This window comes from Saimiri boliviensis, chromosome 5 (assembly GCF_048565385.1).
Source record: "Saimiri boliviensis isolate mSaiBol1 chromosome 5, mSaiBol1.pri, whole genome shotgun sequence".
Classification (NCBI taxonomy): domain Eukaryota; kingdom Metazoa; phylum Chordata; class Mammalia; order Primates; family Cebidae; genus Saimiri; species Saimiri boliviensis.
This window is the reverse complement of record NC_133453.1, coordinates 9,506,325-9,527,425: the sequence shown is the minus strand read 5'-3', so window position 1 is coordinate 9,527,425 and position 21,101 is coordinate 9,506,325. Positions and strand designations below refer to the sequence as shown.

General features: G+C 39.2%; 1 protein-coding gene across 5 annotated transcripts in view; it reads left to right on the top strand.

The window, feature by feature from the left end:
• DIS3L2 (DIS3 like 3'-5' exoribonuclease 2) overlaps window positions 1–21,101 on the top strand; it is a 388,020-nt gene that overhangs the window by 109,008 nt on the left and 257,911 nt on the right. For all 5 annotated transcript variants that reach the window (XR_012517592.1, XM_003936718.4, XM_074398855.1 and 2 more), the window contains exon 6: window positions 12,999–13,233. Coding sequence is in view for 4 of the 5 variants with exons in the window: in XM_003936718.4 (XP_003936767.1) it covers window positions 12,999–13,233 (235 nt within the window). In the remaining variant the exon portion in view is untranslated. The remainder of the gene's footprint in view (window positions 1–12,998; window positions 13,234–21,101) is intronic.

Here is a 21,101-nt window from a genome sequence, read left to right as displayed (position 1 = left end):
CAGTGGGAAGAGTCAAATGCGATTGCAAGGTTTTCAGCTTGAGTGGCCTGGAAGAAAGTAGTAGTGGTGTTTGAATAAAGAAAAGAACAGGAAAGGGAAATGCTTTGAGGGGAAGGACCAGAGCGCTTTTGATGTTTTGAGTTTCAGGTGGCAGTAGCCTTCATGGAGTTTATGTTGCACTGGGAAAGATCTAATAATATTAAATAAAATAGTATATGTAGCATGCTCAATGGTGATGTGTGCTGAAGAGGAAAAAAAAGTAAGGAAATAAGATTTTGGGGGATAGGGATTGAGATTTTAAATAAAGCCATGAAAGAAAACCTCACTGAGAGCATTACTTTGGGGAGAACCAAAGGAAAAGAGGGAGCTGTCCTTGTGGAGACCTTGGGGGATGACAGTGCATTCCTAGTGCACTGAAGGAATAGCAAAGGGGCTGAGGTGGAAAATTGTCAGAGGTCAGATGGACTGTGGGTAGGGGTGCAATCAGGTAGAGCCTGTGCATCATAGGTAGGATTTTGGTTCTGGCGCTGATTGAGGTGGTAAGGCTTAGAGTGGTGGGAGCAGAGAACTGACATATCATTTATGTTTCATGGGCTCACTCTGACTACTAATGTTGGGAATAGACTGAAAGGAGCCAAGAGTAGAAGCAGGGAGAACCCTTACAGGGCTATTGCTTATGTCCAGGATGGAGATGATGAAGACTAAACCAGAGTGGTGGCAATGAAGGTAGAGCTGACAGGATTAGCTGAGAGATGGGATGTGGGATGCATGTGTGTGTGTGTGTCTGTGTGTGTGTCACTGTGTGTTTGAGAGATGGGGAGGTTGGGATGGGGTGGGGAAGGGATGGAACAATTGATTGATAAGGATTGCACAGGGATTTTGGCCTAAGTAATCAGAAGAAGGAGAGAGATTGTTTGTTCTTTGGCTGTTAATTAGATAAAAGGTACTTTTGGATTAGCTACCCTAAGCAAACAAAATTCCCAACAAATATGCCCTTGAGAATGTTTGTAAATAATGTCTTTTAAGTGATAGTGCCCATAGTTAAATTTTATAATGAAAAGCTTATTGGCAAGCCTTGTCAAGAGCTCCCTGTGGAAATATCAATTGCTTTTCTTGGCTTCAAGGTATTTCCTGAACAGTGTATTATCCTTTGTCCCGAGTGTACCGTTAAGGGATTTGAAAGTTTGTTAAAACATATATGGCAAGTGAGTGCTGTCACTTAAGCCTAGCCAGGGGAGCCAAGAAATGAAAAGCAGCTCTTCACTGGACTTCCTGACGTGCATTAGCTCTGAATCGGAGGCTCAGGTAGTGGGATGGATAGAGCATTATTTCCTGTGCAGAAAGCGTCAGTGGACATAGTTCTGAAGCTCTTTCAGCAGAAGGTGTCTGTGGACATAAGTGTATGTGAACCTTTTGGAAAAACTCCATTATACCAAGTTGATAGCAACCCCCTGCCCAAGGAGAATGTAATAGGATTTATTTGCTGTAACAAAATTTTCCAGTGCTAATATAGACTTGCTATTTTTATAAGATTTAAAACAACACTCTTCAAAGGTGGTCTTTGTGCTCAAGGAAAGGTTTTTTCTATATCAGTAAACAGGGAAGCTATGAAATGTTTCATGTTTGGATCTCAGATGAGCCAGTGTAATGGAAAGGTTACCTGGCACTTTTATTTAGAATTACATTGGATTTTTTGGTTACAGGGACTTTTTCTGTTTGCTCTTCAATTTTGAATTACAGTATATTGATTTTAAAAGGAAGGGAAGAAAAACCAAATGCACATGAAATAGTTCTGAAGTGACCAGTTCCTTCTCTAGATCCTGGTAGGTTTGAATTGCTGTTTGCAGTTGATCTAACTTACTACACAGCATAGGCAAGTTTTCCTGCTTTATGAGTGACCGATTGCTACTTCACAACTCTGGAAAGATTAGGAAATGTCCCTCTGAGGTGTTGCCATATCTAGGCTTTCTTTTCTTCATCTGGACATTTGTGACTTTTCTTGCTAAGATACTTGTTTTCAAGTTGGGGAGCAGTTAACTTTATGGTTATATTTGCATTTATATTGAAAACTAGAGTTATAATTTAGATATGAAAGTGTAGAATTATTTTAGAAAAATGCATTTATTTCAGTGTCTTCCAATCTTACTCATTTGAATTTATTTTGTACCTCTTACAATAATAAGTTTTAATTTTGATAAAATAATTGTTGACTATTTCCTGGTTTCCAGACACATTGTGTTAATGGAGGACATTGCAGTATCATGTAGTATTTAGTGGACATGCGTTTCAATGTATCTGGCTCTTGCTGTTTAGTATTTATTTGTTGTTATTTTTTGCAAATGCTTCTTTTACAACTGATTCAAGTTTTCACATTATCCTCAGAAGAAGAGAAAAGAGAATCAGTATTACTGAACACATTCTATGTGCCAAGCATTGTGGGAGACTCTTGGAATATAAAAATGGATGTAATGTGGTTTACTGTCTGTTGGAAGAAAAAAATATGCAGACAAATAAATGGAATATAGCCCCATCAAGAGTCTTGCTCTGTCACCCAGGCTGGAATAGTGATGCGATCTTGGCTCACTGCAGCCTTGACTTTCTGGGTCCCAGCAATCCTTCTACCTCAACCTCCCAAGTAGTTGGGACCACAGGCAAATGCCACCACGCCTGGCTAATTTTTAATTTTTGATAGAATTGGAGTTTTGCCACGTTGCCCAGGCTGGTCTTGAACTCTTGAGCTCAAGTGATCCGCCTGCCTCGGCCTCCAAAAGCGCTAAGATTACAGCTTGAACCACCATACCTGGCCGAGGAACCTCATAGTGAAAGAAAAGCTAAGGACTAGCAGTGCTGCAGAGGAAGGCAACATAACATTTATGCAGAGAGGGAAGTTAGCAGAGAAACACTCACAGAAGAGCTGGGTCTTGGAATTTTGATTATTTGTTAGGCCATCAAAAGGTTCAGAGGCATTTCTTGCAATGCATGTCAGGGTAGAGCTGTATGGGTGAAGCTCACTCTGAATCTATTTGTTTTCAACTCCTATGGATGATCTCCTCCAGTGTCCAGGACTAAGAGAATTGGATTTAGAGCCCTAGACCTATATGCATGTTACAACTCTGCCATTTAGTAGCTGTGAGATTGTGACATGTCCGAACTAATTTCCTCCTCTGTGAGATGGAGATACTCATTCTTCTGTTCATCACCCAGGGTCATTGGATGGATCAGATCAGTTAATGTCTATAAAAGCACAGGGGTGATTGTGCAATAGAATGTGAAGATTCATAATAAAAACTGCAGTGTTTGTTGTGATTCCCGTATCCATAGTTATGTTTAAATTCTCTCGACTTCACTCACTCCTGTTCCTCATTGAAACCCCTTGATTTGAGCCTTCCCCCAGGGCTTTATCCTCAGGTTCTCTTTTCAGTAGACACTTTGCCTGGAGTCATCTTTGCTTAACTGCCAACCCATATTATGGGTAACTCCCTAATCTGGATTTCTGTCCTCCAAGACACTCTTCTAGTATCCAGACCTACATTTCCAGCTGCTGCCTGGATGTTCCTCATTATCTTGAGCTTCTTGAGTCATCTGAAGGCTGTATTTGTTTCCTTGTATGTAACTGCTCTTAACTTTTCTGTTTCTGTTGTCTGAGTTCAGGGTCTTAAATTATATTTGACCCTTCCTTCCCCTGCTCCTTGCTTCAGGTTGTTCTTCAGGATTTAAAGGCTTCTGATTGAGTGTATTGTTATTATTAAATCCTCCACTTCTTCAGCTCCCATGTTCCAGGCACCTGTGCTAAGAGTTTTTCATATATTATTTTAGTTTCCACAATAGTTGTAATACGTTAGACACTCTTGTCCCCATTTTGAAGATAATGAAATTGAGATTCAAGGAAACTAAACAACTTTTCCAAGGTGACATTGCTGGAATATGCAGAGCCATGACTCAGGCCAGTTGTGTTGTCCCTAGAGTTTGTGCTCTGAACCACTCCACTCTGCTTTCCCACTTCACTAACTTGACAGTAAAGGCCCAATTCATTAAGTTGGCATTTAGGGCTCTTGACATCTGCTCCTTCATCTTCCTTTCTCACTCTTGTTGTATGTTTTCATGATTTTTTTGCCATACCTAAAGGAGAATTTGCATGTTCTTATCTGTTTGCTTTTGCATATGTTCTTTCTGAGCTTAAATATCTCTTTTTCATGTGTATCTGTGAGAATCCTGAAGGAGACAGGGCAGTGTAGTGGAATAAGCCAGGACTCAGGAGTCCAGTGGATCTGCTTTCTACTTTCCCTCATAGTCCTGATCTCTTCTGCAAATGGCTGGTCCAGTTTCCATTCACACTAGATATGCACTGCTATGTGTTCCTGCTAGTGTTTGGTATTATCAGATATTTGGGTTTTGCCCATCTGTGGGTTTGTAGTGATATTTCACTGTGGCTTTAATATTCTCTGACTAATGAAGCAGAGCACCTTTCCATTTTTATTGCTACTTGGCATCTCTATTTTGTGAACTAGCATTTCTATTTTCTTCCCTTTTTCTATTGGATTATTTGTCTTTTATTGATCTATAGTTCTTTATATATTCTGAGTATGAGCACTTCTGTGTCTTGCCTTTTAACATTTCTTTTATGATGTCTTAGAATAAAAAGAAGTTTTAATAGAGTTGAAATTTATCACTATTTTTCTTTTGTGGCAGTGTTTTTTGTATATGTTTAAATCATATTTCCCAACGTATTTTCTCATATTATCTAAAATTCTGCCGGCTTTTTAGATTACATCTTCCTTAGCTATTTTCCACTCCCACTATTGCATAATGTCTCTGACCCAGCAAATGTTCTTGTCTTTGAAGGAGGATGCTACAAGGCATTTTGCCATTCCTCTGCCAACACAGGGCTTGTGTTCCCCTTAAAGTGCAGACGTCATACTACACCCAGCCTACTTTTCCAGAAGAGTGTCTTTTCTTCTCTTGTGTCTGTGAACTCAGGATTCTGGGCTTCGGTCTGTTCCTTTTAGTGATGAGCCTCTCACAGCTTCCCCTCAGTTTCATCCATCCCTCATGGTTTTTCTGGGTGCACCCCTACCCACTGCCCTACCATGGGTCCTGCCGTAGAGGCCAGGTTGCTGTTCTCTGTCTTCCAGAGCATAAGGAATCCTGCCTGATGGAGAAAGGCTTACCTTTTCCTTTCAGCACACTGCCATACCACTCTTCTTGTCCAGTTTTACCTTCCAAAACAAAGCAGTAGGTAGATTATAGATATGTCCATGGTAAAACTTACTTCAGGGTGTATCTGACACAAGTTTCTCTGTGTATGTGTTTGGGAGTAGGAGGGAGAGTCAAATAAATTAGAATAAGTATTGTAATGTGCTATGTCTAGAGCATTTTTAGTGGCTGCAAATGCCATTTATTTCATATCAGTACTCCTCAGTTGATATCTGTCTATCTTTTGACTGCTTATTTTTATTAGCAAGGCTCATGTGATGCCCATCCCACCCTGTTCATGGAAAAACTGAGAGTGAAAAAGTTCTGTATGATCCAGTGATTTGATTCTTTCACTAGTCTGTTTTCGTCCTGTCCTTCAGAGCCTAGACTGAATCTCCATGGGAGAAATAATCCCATTTACAGCATGCGCTCAGGTAATAAGTGCAGTCAGCTGCCCCACCCTCACAGGTCTATGGAGAAACCAGAGGAATTTTAAAAGTTCTCAGTTAACCATATCAGTAATATATCCACTATCCTTAGAACCCCTTCTTTCACTCTGAGCCCAGAGTTCTACAAAGTATTGGCCAGCCTGAACTGGTATCCTTTAGCACCAGGCCCTTTACTGTACTTCTTTATAGAGCATTTTGTTTTTATTATTATTTTTTTGAGATGGAGTCTTGCTCTGTCACTCAAGCTGGAGTGCAGTGGCACGATGTCTGCTCACTGCAATCTCTGCTTCCTGAGTTCAAGCAATTCTCCTGCCTCATCCTCCCAAGTAGCTGGGACTACAGGCATGCACCACCACACCTGGGTAATTTTTGTATTTTTAGTAGAGATGGGGTTTTGTCATGTTGGCCAGGCTGGTCTTGAACTCCTGACCTCAGGTGATCTGCCTACCTTGGCCTCCCAAAGTGCTTGGATTATAGGCATGAGCCACCGCACCCGGCCTAGAGTATTTTCTATCTATTTGTAGATAAGCCCCCCGCCTTTTTTCCCTGTGGAGGAAGGATTTACAGCTTTCATCTGATTCTCAGAGGGATCTGCTACTTTCAAAGTTGAGAACCACTGATTTAGACTCCTTAACTCTTTCAAAGACAACCCCATGGAAGAAAACCTCTTACTTTACAGATTCAAGGAAAATTGGGCTACTAGTTTCCAACCCACATACACTTGTGCCTGAGAACTTTTCTGAAAGTTCTTGCATCTTGATAATCTCTTATGTTCATTTCTTTATTCTTGAACCCATTTATCCATTTGTTCATCAAACATTGATTAGTTTGATTATGCAAGTTTCTGTAGAATACACAAAAATGTGTAAAACATAATTGGTGAGCAGATAATCTTAACAGGTGAGATAAATCATATGCTTAGATAACACTAATGTAGTAAAGAAATTGAGAAGTGCTAAAGAAGAGGTATAGATAAATTGCTTTGGGACTTCAAAGAAAGAGAAATTATTCTTGCCTGGGCAGGCAGGGAGTTAGAGAGGAACTGGCAAGATTGTGTGGTAGATTTTGGATTATAGAAAATTCATGCTTTTTGGAGTAGTTCTTGAGAGATGGATAGATTTTAGATATGTGGAGATATTAGGTACAGTGTGCTATGTCTGGCTCTTTATTTGAAAGACAATTGAGTACTACTGTGTGCCAGGCCTAGCCATGGGCACTTCATGGAATTTATTGGGAAAGATACTCTCAACAAGTCGTTTTCTAATTAATTTTCATATTTGTTGATTCTGTTAGCATATTTGAGTGGCTAATAAATGCTGTTCTCAACTCAGAATACAGCAGTGAATAGAATAGATAGCTCTATGTTCATGAAACCTGTATTCTAGAGAGCTTTCCAGATAGAAGGATAGCAAGTGAAAAAGCCCTAAGATGGAAGGTTGTAGTATTGTAGGAAGAGCAAGGTCTCTAGTTTTGGAGCATCATTTGCAAAAGAAGAAATTGTAAAACATGAAGATAGAAAAATAGATATGAATAGTTTTGATAGGGCCTGTGGCACGGCATTAGAAGGAGGTTGGGAAGTGGTTGTGGGAGAATGACACGATCTGATTTGTGTTTTAAAAAGATTGCTCTCGGGAGACTGAGGCAGGAGAATCACTTGAACCTGAGAGGCGGAAGTTGCAGTGAGCCGAGATCACGCTACTCCACTCCAGCCTGGGTGACAGAGTGAGACTCTGTCTCAAAAAAAAAAAAAAAAAAAAAGGATTGCTCTAACTTATTGGCCCAAAATGGAAATCAAGAGATCAGTTATTGCAGTAATTCAGCATAATGCATATTGATCAGTGGGTTCAGGTATTGCCTCTCTCATCCGTTCTTTATAAAACTCTGGTCCACCCATTATAAAACATCCATCCATTATTATTGCCTCTCTGGTCTATCCATTGTAAAATGTTCATCCATTATAAAACTTCCTCTTCATCAACTTATGACTTACTGGTTTTAGCAATCATTGATGATCATTACCTGAATCCATTATTTCAGTAGGGATGGCAAAATGGTGATGCAGAAAGCTTTTTTTTTTTTCCCACTTTCCTAATTTAATTAGATGAAACTCTTCTATAAAGAAAAACTACCTCATCAATTACCTGGTTACCTTGAGGTACAGTTTGTACAAACCATGTAAAATAAATGCGTAGAGTTCTCCACAGTTGACCAGAGAGAGCCCCCTTTAGGATACTTCCTGTGTCCTTTAGACAACACCCTAGTAGCCATTGATAGCTTTCTTGTTTTCCCAGTAATGTCAAGAGGTTCCAGGATTGTCTTGTCCATTTCCTGCTCCAGATTTGAATTAGCCATTTCTCTAAGGTGTCCTATACCCTTACTTTTAACCAGTATGCAATATGGAATGGTTAGAGTACATAGGTTTTGAGTCCTGTGATCTCATGATGATCTTTTCCCCCCATACCTTTTGTTCTTTTCTTATGTGTCTTAAGATAATAACACATAATAAAATGCTTTAAAGAAGTAACATATTGGCTGGGCGCGGTGGCTCACGCCTGTAATCCCAGGACTTTGGGAGGCCAAGGTGGGCGGATCACGAGGTCAAGAGATCGAGACCATCCTGGCCAACATGGTGAAACCCCGTCTCTACTAAAAATACAAAAAAATTAGCCAGGTGTGGTGGCACGCGCCTGTGGTCCTAGCTGGTCGGGAGGCTGAAGTGGAAGAATCGCTTAAACCCAGGAGGCGGAGGTTGCAGTGAGCTGAGATTGCACCACTGCACTCCAGCCTGGTGACAGAGCAAGACTCTGTCTCAAAAAAAAAAAGTAACATATTAATTTATATTTTAATTGCACAGTTTTGAATGACTTAATTTATTAAGTCCTGTTACCTCAGGGGTCTCCAACCCTTGGGTCATGGACTGGTACTGGTCTGTTAGAAACTGGGCCACACAGCAGGAGGTGAGCAGTGGCCAAGCGAGCATTTCCACCTGAGCTCTGCCTCCGGTCAGATCAGCAGGGGCATTAGATTCTCATAGGAGCATGACCTCTATTGTGAGATGCTTAATGATCTGAGTTGAAGCAGTTTCATCCCAAAACATCCCCCTGACACCTCTGGTCTGTGGAAAAATTGTCTTCCACAAAGCCAGTCCCTTGTGCTGAAAAGGTTGGGGACTGCTGCATTATAGCTTTTTTTTTTTTTTTTTTTAGTTTAGTAAGTCAAAAGTGAATTTAGAACCTAAAACACGAATTCTTTGGTATAGTTAATTTAAACCATGAAGATTATCACAAAGTCAGATCTAGGTTAGTTTTTGAATATGCTCTACAGTTAAGCTTGCTGTACCCTGGTTATTGCTTTCCACTGATCTTCTGTATTAGTCCATTTTCATGCTGTTGATAAAGCCTTACCCAAGACTGGGCAATTTACAAAATAAAGAAGTTTAATGGACTCAACAGTTCCACGTGGCTGGGGAGGTCATCCAGTCCTGGCCGAAGGTGAAAGGCATGTTTCACATCGTAGCTTACAAGGGAAGAGAACTTGTTCAGGGAAACTCCCCTTTATAAAACCATCAGTTCACGTGAGACTTGTTCACTATCACAAGAACAGCATGGGAAAGACGTGCCTCATGATTTAATTACCTCACACCAGGTTCCTCTCATGACATGTGGGAATGGTGGGAGCTACAATTCAAGATGAGATTTGGGTAGGGGTGCAGCCAAACCATGTCACCTTCTCTTTCCATTCTCTTCTTAAACTTTGTATGTATGAGCCAAAGAATAATTATTAAGTAGGCAGGCATAATCGTGCTTATTACAGTCTATACTCCTCCCATACATATATATATATACATGCAGAGAAAGACCTTTTACTGTGAGAAAGTTCAGCCTGCAGATTGTATAACAAAGTCAGAATTCTGATTCCTGTGATAGTTTCTCCGTGGTTGGTGGGAACCAAATCCTTTGTGAAGCCATTAGTGGTGGAAATAAATATGTAATAGAAACTAAAGGCCTGAGCTCTTTGCATAATGTCTTCCTTTTTTTTTTTCTTTTCTTTTTTAGTCTTGCTCTGCTGCCCAGGCTGGAATGCAGTGGCAGTGATCTCAGCTCCCTGCAACCTCTGCCCCCTAGGTTCAAGTGATAGTCTTGCCTCAGCCTCCCGAGTAGCTGGGATTACAGGTGTGTGCCACCACACCCAGCTAATTTTCGTATTTTTAATAGAGACGGGGTTTCATCCTGTTGGCCAGGCTGGTCTTGAACTCCTGACTTCAAGTGGTCTCCCAACTTGGCCTACCAAAGTGCTGGGATTACAGGCATGAGCCACTGTGCCTGGCCTATAATGTCTTTCTAGGAGACTACCTTTTACCTACTAGTCCAACTGTAGCATGTCACTTTTCTTTTACCACTTGCCTAGAACTCCTCTCTCTGAGATAAAGTATGTGTGGGAATGATACAGGAAAAACCAATAGACCAGAGATTGTACTGTAGCCACCATGCTTTAGACATAGGGTGTACCCCTGAGCCTTCTTCCTTTGCTTGGGCTGCTCTGACAGTACCCAAGGTTGTATTAGTTCTTTGAGGATGGTCAGGGGCAGATGTTCCTAAATATTTCTGAAGGTGCCAGGCACATTTGAAGAAATTGAATGAATTTGTTGATTTGAGTGATATCAAATTCTTTTTCTTCCATAACTTACCAGTATATTTTCTAATTTTTGAATGATCTTCTTTGGGTCAGTTATGAGAACAAGACTTACATGGTAAAGCAGAAGAGCAGACAGGAGAGCTCATTTTTAATTGTACAGGCTGAGTATTCCTTATCTAAAATAAGAAATTCTTATCCAAAATAATGTCCTTTTGGGGACCAGAAGTGCTTTTGGGTTTTGGATGTTTTCCAGGTTTTGGAATATTTACATTATACCAGTTGAGCATCCTAAATCCTAAAATCTGAAATCTGAAATGCTCCACTGAGCCTGTCTTTTGAGTATCATGCTGATGCTCAAAAAGTTTCAGATTTTAGACCATTTGGATTTTCAGATTAGGGATGTTCAACCTGTGTGTCAGTGCCCTAGCTGTAGCTTCACTCACATGAGCTCTTGCAGGAAGGGGCCTGAGGGAATCTTTTTGGAGATTACTGGCCTAGCCAGTAGAAATTTTTTGCAGTTTTAAAAAGAGGGAGACGTGTCAGTTTGTAACTTCTCGTGGACAGATGAATGGACAGATGAATGTATGAAGCTGGGAAGAGTCAAAACACAGCAAAAAAAAAAAAAAAAAAAAAAAAAAATCATTAAATGTACTCAGGGATTGGGAACCAAGTTTTTAAAAAAAATTCCTTAAACTTTTGCTCAAAAGTTTGAGCATAATTTTGCTCAAAAGAATAAAGCATTGTTTATAAGTTTTTCTATTAACTATGTTTTTATGGAGTCAATTTTCACAAATTGAGGATATATTCTTATGTTTATTCTGATCGTTAATATCTTTGTAATATTTTACTTTGGTTTTCTGAGTGGATATTATAATATTAATTGTCTAGGGATGGTTATGTTAATTGAACCTACAGCATTAAAATGTTTTAGGAAAGATTTAATAACTTTTTCTTTCTTGTATAAGGTGAAGCTCTTTCACTAAGTGTGATCTTTGTGTGACTTTTAATTAGAACATTAGACCTATCAAATTTAACATACGGTGAAACTGCTAGAGCTCACTCACTTCATTCAGGTCTCTGCTCAAATGCTGCTGCTTCTGAGCAATATTCCCTAACCACCCTACTGATAAACTAGCCACATTCTCTCTATTATTCTCTCATTTACTTAATCAGCTTTCTCATTTTTTCAATATATTTAATGGCGTTTCTCTGTAGTCGACTTTCGATTGTGTTCAGTGTTCTGCTCTTGGCACCTAGAACAATTTCTGGCACCATGAAAGGGACTCCATAATGACTTGTTGAATGAGCAAATTGTTCACCATTTGTCTCCCCACTAGGATGTAGGACTCATGACTGTGCCTGGCACAAGGTGGGCATTCCAACATTTGTTTGGAAGAATAAAAGGAATGTTTACAAGTAGTGATCAGATTCGTTTTTTATATTTATATATACATGTGTGATCATTTAAGTTTTATATGTTTAAATTGCACATAGATATCTCATCTAGAAATAGATTCTTAAAAAGGATATGGTGTTCAAATACCATCCAGAACCTACAAAATCTGCTGCTGTCTTTTTTGCTAATGTTGGATGGGCAGATTTACATGTAGGGTCACAATTCTTTTCAGCGACTCAGTAACACCTGGTTGTTTTCATATAGTGCCTGTAGACATCAGAGTGCTGTATGTGACAAACTCATGAAATGGATTAGTATCTGGATTGGTTTTTTATTTTATTTTTAAATTTTTTAGAGACAGAATATTTGTTTATCACCCAGGCTGGAGTGCTGTGGCATGATTATAGCTCACTGTAACTCCTAGGCTCAAGTGATCTTCCCACTTCAGCCTCCCAAGTAGCTAGGACTACAGGCTCCCCCTGTATGCCTGGTTGATTTTTAAATTTTTTGTAGAGACGAGGTCTCAATATGTTAACCAGGCTGGTCTTAAACTCCTGCCTTGGCCTCCCATAGTGCTGAGATTACAGGTGTGAGTTATTGCATCTGGCCTGGATTTTTTTCCCTCTACTTGCTTCATTAGTATTGTAGTGTAGATGTCCATCAGTGTATGTGCTTTACATATTGATTTCAGGTCACAAAATGGGGAGTTAAAGCTTATTTATTTTTGGAGACAGGGTCTCGCTTTGTTGCCTAGGCAGTAGGCGGAATCTCAACTCACTGCAACCTGTGCCTACTGGCCTCAAGTAATCCTCCCACCTTGGCCTCTCGAGTAAAACTTTATATTTTTATGAGAACGTTTTATAAACTCTTGTTCACACTTAATTTTGTTTTTCTTCCACTTCATCTTGTGTTCTTGTGGTTTCCTTTGGGAACACTGTGGCATACTTTGTTGAGTTCTTTTTATCATTCCCTAACTTACTAATTGTTCCTGTATGGTAAACCTTTATGAAGCAACATGATACTGCTTCTGGTGTTCAGGGCCTTTGGGGAGAGGGGATGAAAATGTAGCTCAGAAATATGAGAAGTGGATAAGGCATTAATTTGGGGCATCCTGAAGAGCTGAGTGTCTTCCTGGCTTTGCTGGATTGATTATGTGCATTAGGTGATCTGTGCTTTTGGAATATAAAGATTCTTTTTTGAACTACATGATGAGTGTCCAGTACCATTAGCTTCTGAATATGCAGGCAGTTTCTTCCTTAGAAAAGAAAAATTTGCTCTTTTTTTTTTCTCCCAGTGATTTAGCAGAATTTTTCTATTTTCTTCAGGTAGTTAAACCAGAGAGCAATGATAAAGAAACAGAAGGTACCTGTGAATCAGATCTCCCTGAGGAGCTCTGTGGACACCATCTCCCGCAGCAGTCCCTGAAAAGCTGTAATGACAGTCCTGATGTCATTATAGAGGCACAGTTTGATGGCAGCGACTCAGAAGATGGACATGGCATCACACAAAATGTGCTGGTTGATGGTGTTAAGAAACTCTCAGTTTATGTTTCTGAAAAAGGTGAGTACTAGACTATCGTCTGACTTTTTTTTTTTTTAAGTACGCTGATTAAATATTGGAATTCTCTCTCTGCTACAGAGTAAATAACACAATGCAGTTGATATAGTCCTAATATTTGACCTGTGGCAGCTTTTTGAAAAGGGGATCTTTGACAGGTTTAGCTGCTGGTTGTGAAAGAGGGGATGAAAGTGCTACCAACGGTTTACGTGGGCAGTAGTTGCAGTTGCCACATTCCTAATAGGCTTGAGCTGTGTTGCTGGTTAACCTTGATATCTCTTGTAATAGACCCAATCCTCTGGCTGACGTGAACAGAATTAAACTGGTATGTAACATTCTTATGAAAAAGCACTTTATTTTACTCTGTTTTACTTTAAATATCTTTTAAAAGTATTTTTGTCATTTCTGGTGGCATGGATCACCCAAAATTTCGTAAACAGATAGCCTCAGAAAGTATTTTGATTCTAAGCCTTTTAAAAAGCCAGTCTTGTTTTCTCTAATTGAAATCTAAGTCATGGGTCCTCTGGATGCAGGAAAAAAGCAATTGTAAACACATGAGAGCTGTGACCATGGACCCTACCTGACCACATTCTAGGAGACTTAAGGGAAAGTATTAAGTATAATTTGAACATTTCAACATGAGATCTCAAAGAGATTCTATATAGAAGGAGTATATTTTCTAGCCATATTGAATTTTATGTATACTATTAATGGAAACCAACCAACTCTGACCTGGCCAGGCTGACTAGATAACGAGCTTTGTTATCAAGAAGTTGCTTCTGGCACAGTTCCTACAAAAGGCTAGGAGAAATGCCAGAAGATTACTAAAGGAAGATGTTCAGCAGACAACTTGTTTAGGGTCTGGTGAGCATATGTCCCTTCCCTACAGCGTAAAGAAAGCAGAAGGCATTTTCAGGAAATGACTGCAGAAGGATGACTCTGCTTTTCTCCATTGCTGATGAGGTAGTGATCTGGGAAAGAAAGCATTTTTTGACAGACTGTGTCCTTTTTGGTGTTAATACTCCTCATTCAGAATGACTTTCTGACTTTGAAATTCTTCTTGACTGAAGAAGCTACTACTTCCTCTGTCAAGTACTGCTTTGGGCCCTGCTGGGTATCACTGACTTCAGAGTACGCAAGTTCCTTTTGTTTTGGGACATGCTTAGATAACTAGTGGTTTCACTGTTCAGAGCTCAGCCAGTTCCTTTTGGATGCTATTCCTTAACATTTCATTCTTGTGATTTTTCTACTTTCTTTTGTTTAAAAATAGTTGAATACTGTGACCATCTTCTTAAAGTAAATTTGTATTATCATAATCACATCAGTACTATAAGTCACGTATTTTCAGTGAGAAGAGTGGCAAATAACCAGTACTCTAAGTAGCCAAATCCTTCATTAACAAGATCAGCAGGGAAGAGAGATATTTACAGAATAAAGACAGGCAAAGGAACACTTTAAAGCATATTGAGTATTTGGCTTAAAACTACTTTGTGGAAACCCAGCTCTGGTGATAGGCTTGGCAGATCTCAGCAGCCTCTTTTCCTCTGGGCTCCAAGTGAAGGGATAAGACACACTGATCTCTCATTAGTGGTTGGTACAAATACAAGGACAAGGAAATACTGATGGATGGAATTAACAGCAGAATTGATGCCTGGGTTGGATGCTAACAGTTCACTTTGTTAGCATCCAACCCAGAGTTTTGGGAAACTCTGATGCTATACCTCCTCTTGATTAACCCTCTATTGTAATTCTCCCTCTACATCCCTTTTGAGACAGGGTCTCACTTTTTCACCCAGGCTGGAGTGTGGTGGTGTGATCATAGCTCACTGCAGCCTTGACCTCCTGGGCTCAGTCAGTCTTCCTGCCTCAGCCTCCTGAGTAGCTGGGACTACAGGTGTGCACCACTACACCCAGATAATTGGTTGTTGTTACTGTTTTTTTAATAGAGACAGGGTCTCTATTAAAAAATAGAGACCAGGGCTAGTCTTGAACTCCTGGCCTCAAGTGATGCTCCTGCTTTGGCCTCCCAAAACACTGGGATTACAGGTGTGAACCACCATGTCTAGACCTTCCCTCTTTCTTACAAATAAATATCATTGAGTATATTACAAGCCCACCGTATGCATGTTTCTTTCCTTATTCTTTTTGCATCCTTCCTAGCCCACTGTTATTTATATTACTTCGTTAGTGTAACCCTGACTGAGGGAACAGCCTTAATCTTCCTTCAGTATCTGGTACAGATTTCTGTTTCCTGCTAGCCTCTAAATAGAGAGTTTGTGAAACCACATGGCTGTTTCTCATTTCTTGCCCTCTTGATATTTAGGAAAATTACAATTTGCTCTTTTAGAAATCACAGCATTTTTAAGGATATTTCAACCAGCTTTTCTTACTTGGGATAATAAAAAAATCTGGTTACTGTTAGGATGTTAGTACTTTTTGCACTATTTAGGGTTTTGAAATTTGTTATTGAAACAAACCATTAAACCTTAAGAATATCATGAACTTTTCCTAAGACTTCTAGAAAGATTCTTTGCTTAGTGTTGTACTCGCAAGTGGATGATTAATCCTAGTTCATGCTTGTGTTCAAAAGTGTTTTTTGTTTGTTTTTGCTTTAGTATTGCATGTGTATTTATAGCATATACTATTTGCCGAGGAAATAGTTTTATCTTTGTGATAACTGCCGGTTTCTCTGGTAAGAGAGCAATTGCTTCCATTGTCTGTAGCAAGTGCCTGTCATTGCATTAAGAGAAACATCTCTGGGCATCTTAGACACTCATATGGTAGTTTTTTTGAGGATGATGGCACAGGTCTGTATTATCCTCAGCCCCTGAGAGAGAGTGAGCCAAAGATGTGGGCCCCATTTAGAGGTCCAGTCCCCACAGCCCCTTGAGATCGAGCTTTTACCACTTTACAAGCAGAAGCTTTGTTGTTAGCATAGAAACTTCGCATTTGTGTGGAGGTTAGGGACGACCGATTAAAATTTTCTTGGTATCAAATACATAAATGACTTTAAAATGTTTGGCTGGGTTCACCTGTAATCTAGCTACTCAGGGGACTCACTTGAGCCTAGAAGGTTGAGACTGGCTGGGGCAACATAGTGAGACCCAGTCTAAAAAAAAAAACACACAAAAAAGTTGGGATAACAGTTGGCATGGTTAGCAAACTCCAAAGGGTAGAAATAATCATGGTTAAGTGATACAGTAGTTCCGTTTCATCACCAGGAATTTTTTTTTTTTTTTTTTTTGAGATGGAGTTTCGCTCTTGTTACCCAGGCTAGAGTGCAATGGCGCGATCTCGGCTCACCGCAACCTCTGCCTCCTGGGTTCAGGCAATTCTCCTGCCTCGGCCTCCTGAGTAGCTGGGATTACAGGCACGCACCACCATGCCCAGCTAATTTTTTGTATTTTTAGTAGAGATGGGGTTTCACCATGTTGACCAGGATGGTCTCGATCTCTTGACGTCGTGATCCACCCGTCTCGGCCTCCCAAAGTGCTGGGATTACAGGCATGAGCCACTGCACCTGGCCTCGAGGGTTTTTATCATGAATGGATCTTGAGTTTTATCAGGTGCTTTTTCAGTATCAATTGAAATGATCATATGAAAATTAAAATTTTCATCCTTCATTCTGTTGATATGATGTATCACATTGATTGATTTGCACACGTTGAACCATGCTTGCATCCCTGGGATAAATCTCACTTGCTCATGATGAATGATCCTTTCAATGTTTTGTTGAATTTTGTTTGCTAGTGTTTTGTTGAGGATTTTTGCATTAATATTCATCAGTGATATTGGCCTGTAGGTTTTTTTTTTTTTTTTTTTTTAGTATATGTCTTTGTCTGATTTTTGTGTCAGGGTAATATTGGCCCTGTAAAATGAGTTTGGAAGTATTCCCTCCTCCTCCTCTGTTTTTCAGAATAGTTTGAGTAGGATTGGTATTAATTTTTCTTTCTTTTTTCTTTTTTTTTTTTTGAGACGGAGTCTCACTCTTGTTACCCAGGCTGGAGTGCAATGGCGCGATCTCGGCTCACCGCAACCTCCGCCTCCTGGGTTCAGGCAATTCTCCTGCCTCAGCCTCCCGAGTAGCTGGGATTACAGGCACGCGCCACCATGCCCAGCTAATTTTTTGTATATTTAGCAGAGACGGGGTTTCACCATGTTGACCAGGATGGTCTCGATCTCTTGACCTCGTGATCCACCCACCTCGGCCTCCCAAAGTGCTGGGATTACAGGCTTGAGCCACCGCGCCCGGCCTAATTTTTCTTTAAATGTTTGGTAGAATTCAACAGTGAAGCCAACAGGTCATGAGTTTTCTTTGTAGGAAGACTTTTTATTATAGCTTCAATCTTGTTATTGGTCTGTTATTTATTGGTCTGTTCAGGTTTTGGATTTCTTCATGGTTCAGCCTTGGTAGGTTGTATGTTTCTATCAATTTCTTCTACATTTTCCAATTTTTTGGTATATACTTTCTCATAGTGTCCACTAATGATCTTTTGCATTTCTGCAGTATCAGTTGTAGTGTCTCTTTTTTCATCTCGAATTTTATTTACTTGGGTCTTCTCTTTTCTTAGCCCGGCTAAAGATTTGTCAATTTTGTTTTTACTTTTCAGAAAACCATCTTTTTGTTTCATTGATCTTTTGGATTGTTTTCTTCATTTCAATTTCATTTATTTCTGCTCTGACCTTTATTACTTCTTCTACTAATTTTGGGTTTGGTTTGTTATTGCTTTTCTAGTTCTTTAAAATACATTGTTAGGTGGTTTATTTGAAGTTTTTCTTTTTTCTTTTTCTTTTTTTGATGTAAGCACAGCTTTTGTTGTATCCCATAGATTTTGATATGCTGTGTTTCCATTATAATTTGTTTCAATACATTTAAAATTTTTTTATTAACCCACTGGTCATTCAGCTTTTTTTTTTTTTCCTTAACACTAGAACCTGGACCAGTATGTTTTTAAATTTTCATGTATTTGAATAGTTTCCAAAATTCCTCTTGTTATTGATGTCTAATTTTGTTCCATTGTGGTCAGAGAAGATACTTGATATTATTTCCGGTTTTTTTTTTTTTTGAGTGTTTTAAGGCTTGTGTTGTGACCTAACATATGGTCTGTCTTTGAGAATGATCCATATGCTAAGGAAAAGAATGTGTTTTCTGCAGCCATTGGATGAGATATTCTGCAAATATTTATTAGGGCTATTTTGATCTATAATGCAAATTAAGTCAGATGTTTCTTTGTTGTTTTTCTGTCCAGGAGATCTGTCAAATGCTGAAAGTGGGGTGTTGAAATCTCTAGCTGTTGGCCAGGCATGGTGGCTCATGCCTGTAATCCCAGCGCTTTGGGAGATCAAGGCAGGTAGATCACTTGAGGCCAGGAGTTTGAGACCTGCCTGGCCAACATGGTGAAACCTTGGCAAAACCCCGTCTATACTAAAAATACAAAAATTAGCCAGGCATGGTGGTGCTCACCTATAATCCCAGCTACTGAGGAGGCAGAGGTGGGAGGGTCGCTTGAACCCAGGAGGTAGAGGCTGCAGGGAGCCAAGATTACGCCACTGCACTCCAGCCCGGGTGGTAGAGCAAGACTCCATCTCAAAAAATAGACAAAGAAACAAACAAAAAGCAAAAGGAAGAAAGCTCCAGTTGTTACTATATTGGGGTCTATCATTCTCTCTTTAGCTCTAATAATATTTGCTTTATATATCTGGGCACTCCAGTGTTGGGTGCATGTGTATTTAATATTGTTGTACCTTTTTGCCAGATTGACCCCCTTATCATTATATAGTGACCTTCTTTTTCTCTTTTTATAGTTTTTGCTTTGAAATTTATTTTATCTGATATTAGTATAGGTACTTCTCCCCTTTTTTGGTTTCCATTGGCTTGGACTATCCTTTTCTATCCCTTTCTTTTCAGTTGATGTGTGTCTTAATAGGTGAAGTATGTTTCTTATAGGCAGCAGATCATTGGGTCTTGTTTTTTCATCCATTCAGCTACTCTGTATCTTTTTATTGGAAAGTTTAGTCCTGTTACATTCAATGTTATCACTGGTGAGTAAGGACTTATTTCTGCCATTTTATTACTTGTTTTCTGATTGTTTTTTGGTCTTCTCTTCTTTTCATCTTCTTCTTTTAGTAAAGGTGATTTTCTCTGGTAATATGATTATTGCTTTTAATTTTTTGTGTCTTTGCTGTATGTTTTTTGATTTGACGTTACAATCAGTATTGCAAATGCTATCCTGTAATCCATTATTTGAAGGTTATAACAGCTTACTACTGTTTTCATAAATAAATACATAAGCAAAAAGAAAACTGATAAAAACTCTACACCTTAACTTTATCCCCTCAGTTTTAAAGTTTTTGTTGTTTCTATTCACATCTTACAATATTGTCTATGTTTTGAAAAGTTGTTGTAGTTATTATTTTTAATTGGTTCATCTTTTAATCTTTCTTCTTAAAAGAAAGATTATACACCAGAGTTCCATGAAGTGTTGGAATATTTCTGTGTACTTACTCTTGTCAGTGAGTTTTGTACCTTCAGATGATTTTTTTAATTGCTCATTAATGATGTTCTTTTCTTTCTTTCTTTCTTTCTTTTTTTTTTTTTGTGAGACAGAGTCTTGCTCTGTTGCCAGGCACCAGGCTGGAGTGCAGTGGTGTGATCTCAGCTCACTGCAACCTCTGCCTCCTGGGTTCAAGCAATTCTCCTGCCTCAGCCTTCCAAGTAGCTGGGACCACAGGTGCGTGCCACTATGCCCAGCTAATTTTTTTGTATTTTAGTAGAGATGGGGTTTCACCATGTTGGCCAGGATGGTCTCGATCTCTTGACCTCGTGATCTACCCACCTTGGCCTCCCAAAGTGCTGGGATTACAGGCATGAGCCACCACACCCAGCCTGTTCTTTTCTTTCTAATTGAAATACTCTCTTTAGCATTTCTTGTAGGACAAATCTGGTGTTGATGAAGTCCTTCAGATTTTGTTTGTCTGAAAAAGTCTTTATTTCTCTTTTATGTTTGAAGGATATTTTCACCAGATATACTATTCTATGGTAAAAGTATTTTTTTCTTCAACACTAAACATGCCATTATGAGGTTTCCACTGGAAAATCTGCTGCCAAATGTGTTGGAGCTCCATTTTCTGTTACTTTTTTCTTTTCTTTTCCTTTCTTTCTCTTTCTTTCTTTCTTCCTTTCTTTCTTTCTTTTCTCTCTCTCTCTCTCTTTCTTTCTTTCTCTTTCCCTCCCTCCCTCCCTCCCTCCCTCCCTTCCTTTCTTCCTCCCTCCCTCCCTCCCTCCCTCCCTTTTTTGGCTGCTTTTAGGATCCTTTCTTTATCCTTGACCTTTAGGAGATTGATTATTAAATGACTTGAGGTAGTTTTCTTTTAGTTAAATCTGCTTGGTGTTCTGTAACCTTCCTGTACTTTGATATTATCTTTCTCTACATTTTGGAAATTGTCTGTTATGATTTCTTTGATTATATTTTCTATCCATATGTCTTTCTTTGCCTCCTCTTTAAAGCCAATTACTCTGAGGTTTGCCCTTTTGAGGTTGTTTTCTAGATCTTGTAGGAATGCATCATTCTTTTTTATTCTTTTTTCTCTTGTCTCCTGTGTGTATTTTCAAATAACTTGTTTTTAGGCTCACTAATTCTTTGTTCTGCTTGATCAATTTTGCTATTAAAAGACTCTTATGTGTTCTTTAGTATGTCAGTTTCATTTTCAGCCCCAGATTTTCTGTTTGATTCTTTTTAATCATTTCAGTCTTCTTTGTTAATTATCTGATATAATTCTGAGTTCCTTCTCTATTATCTTGAATTTCTCTGAAGATTCAAAACAACTATTTTGAATTTTCTGTCTGAAAGGTCACATATCTCTGTTTTTTC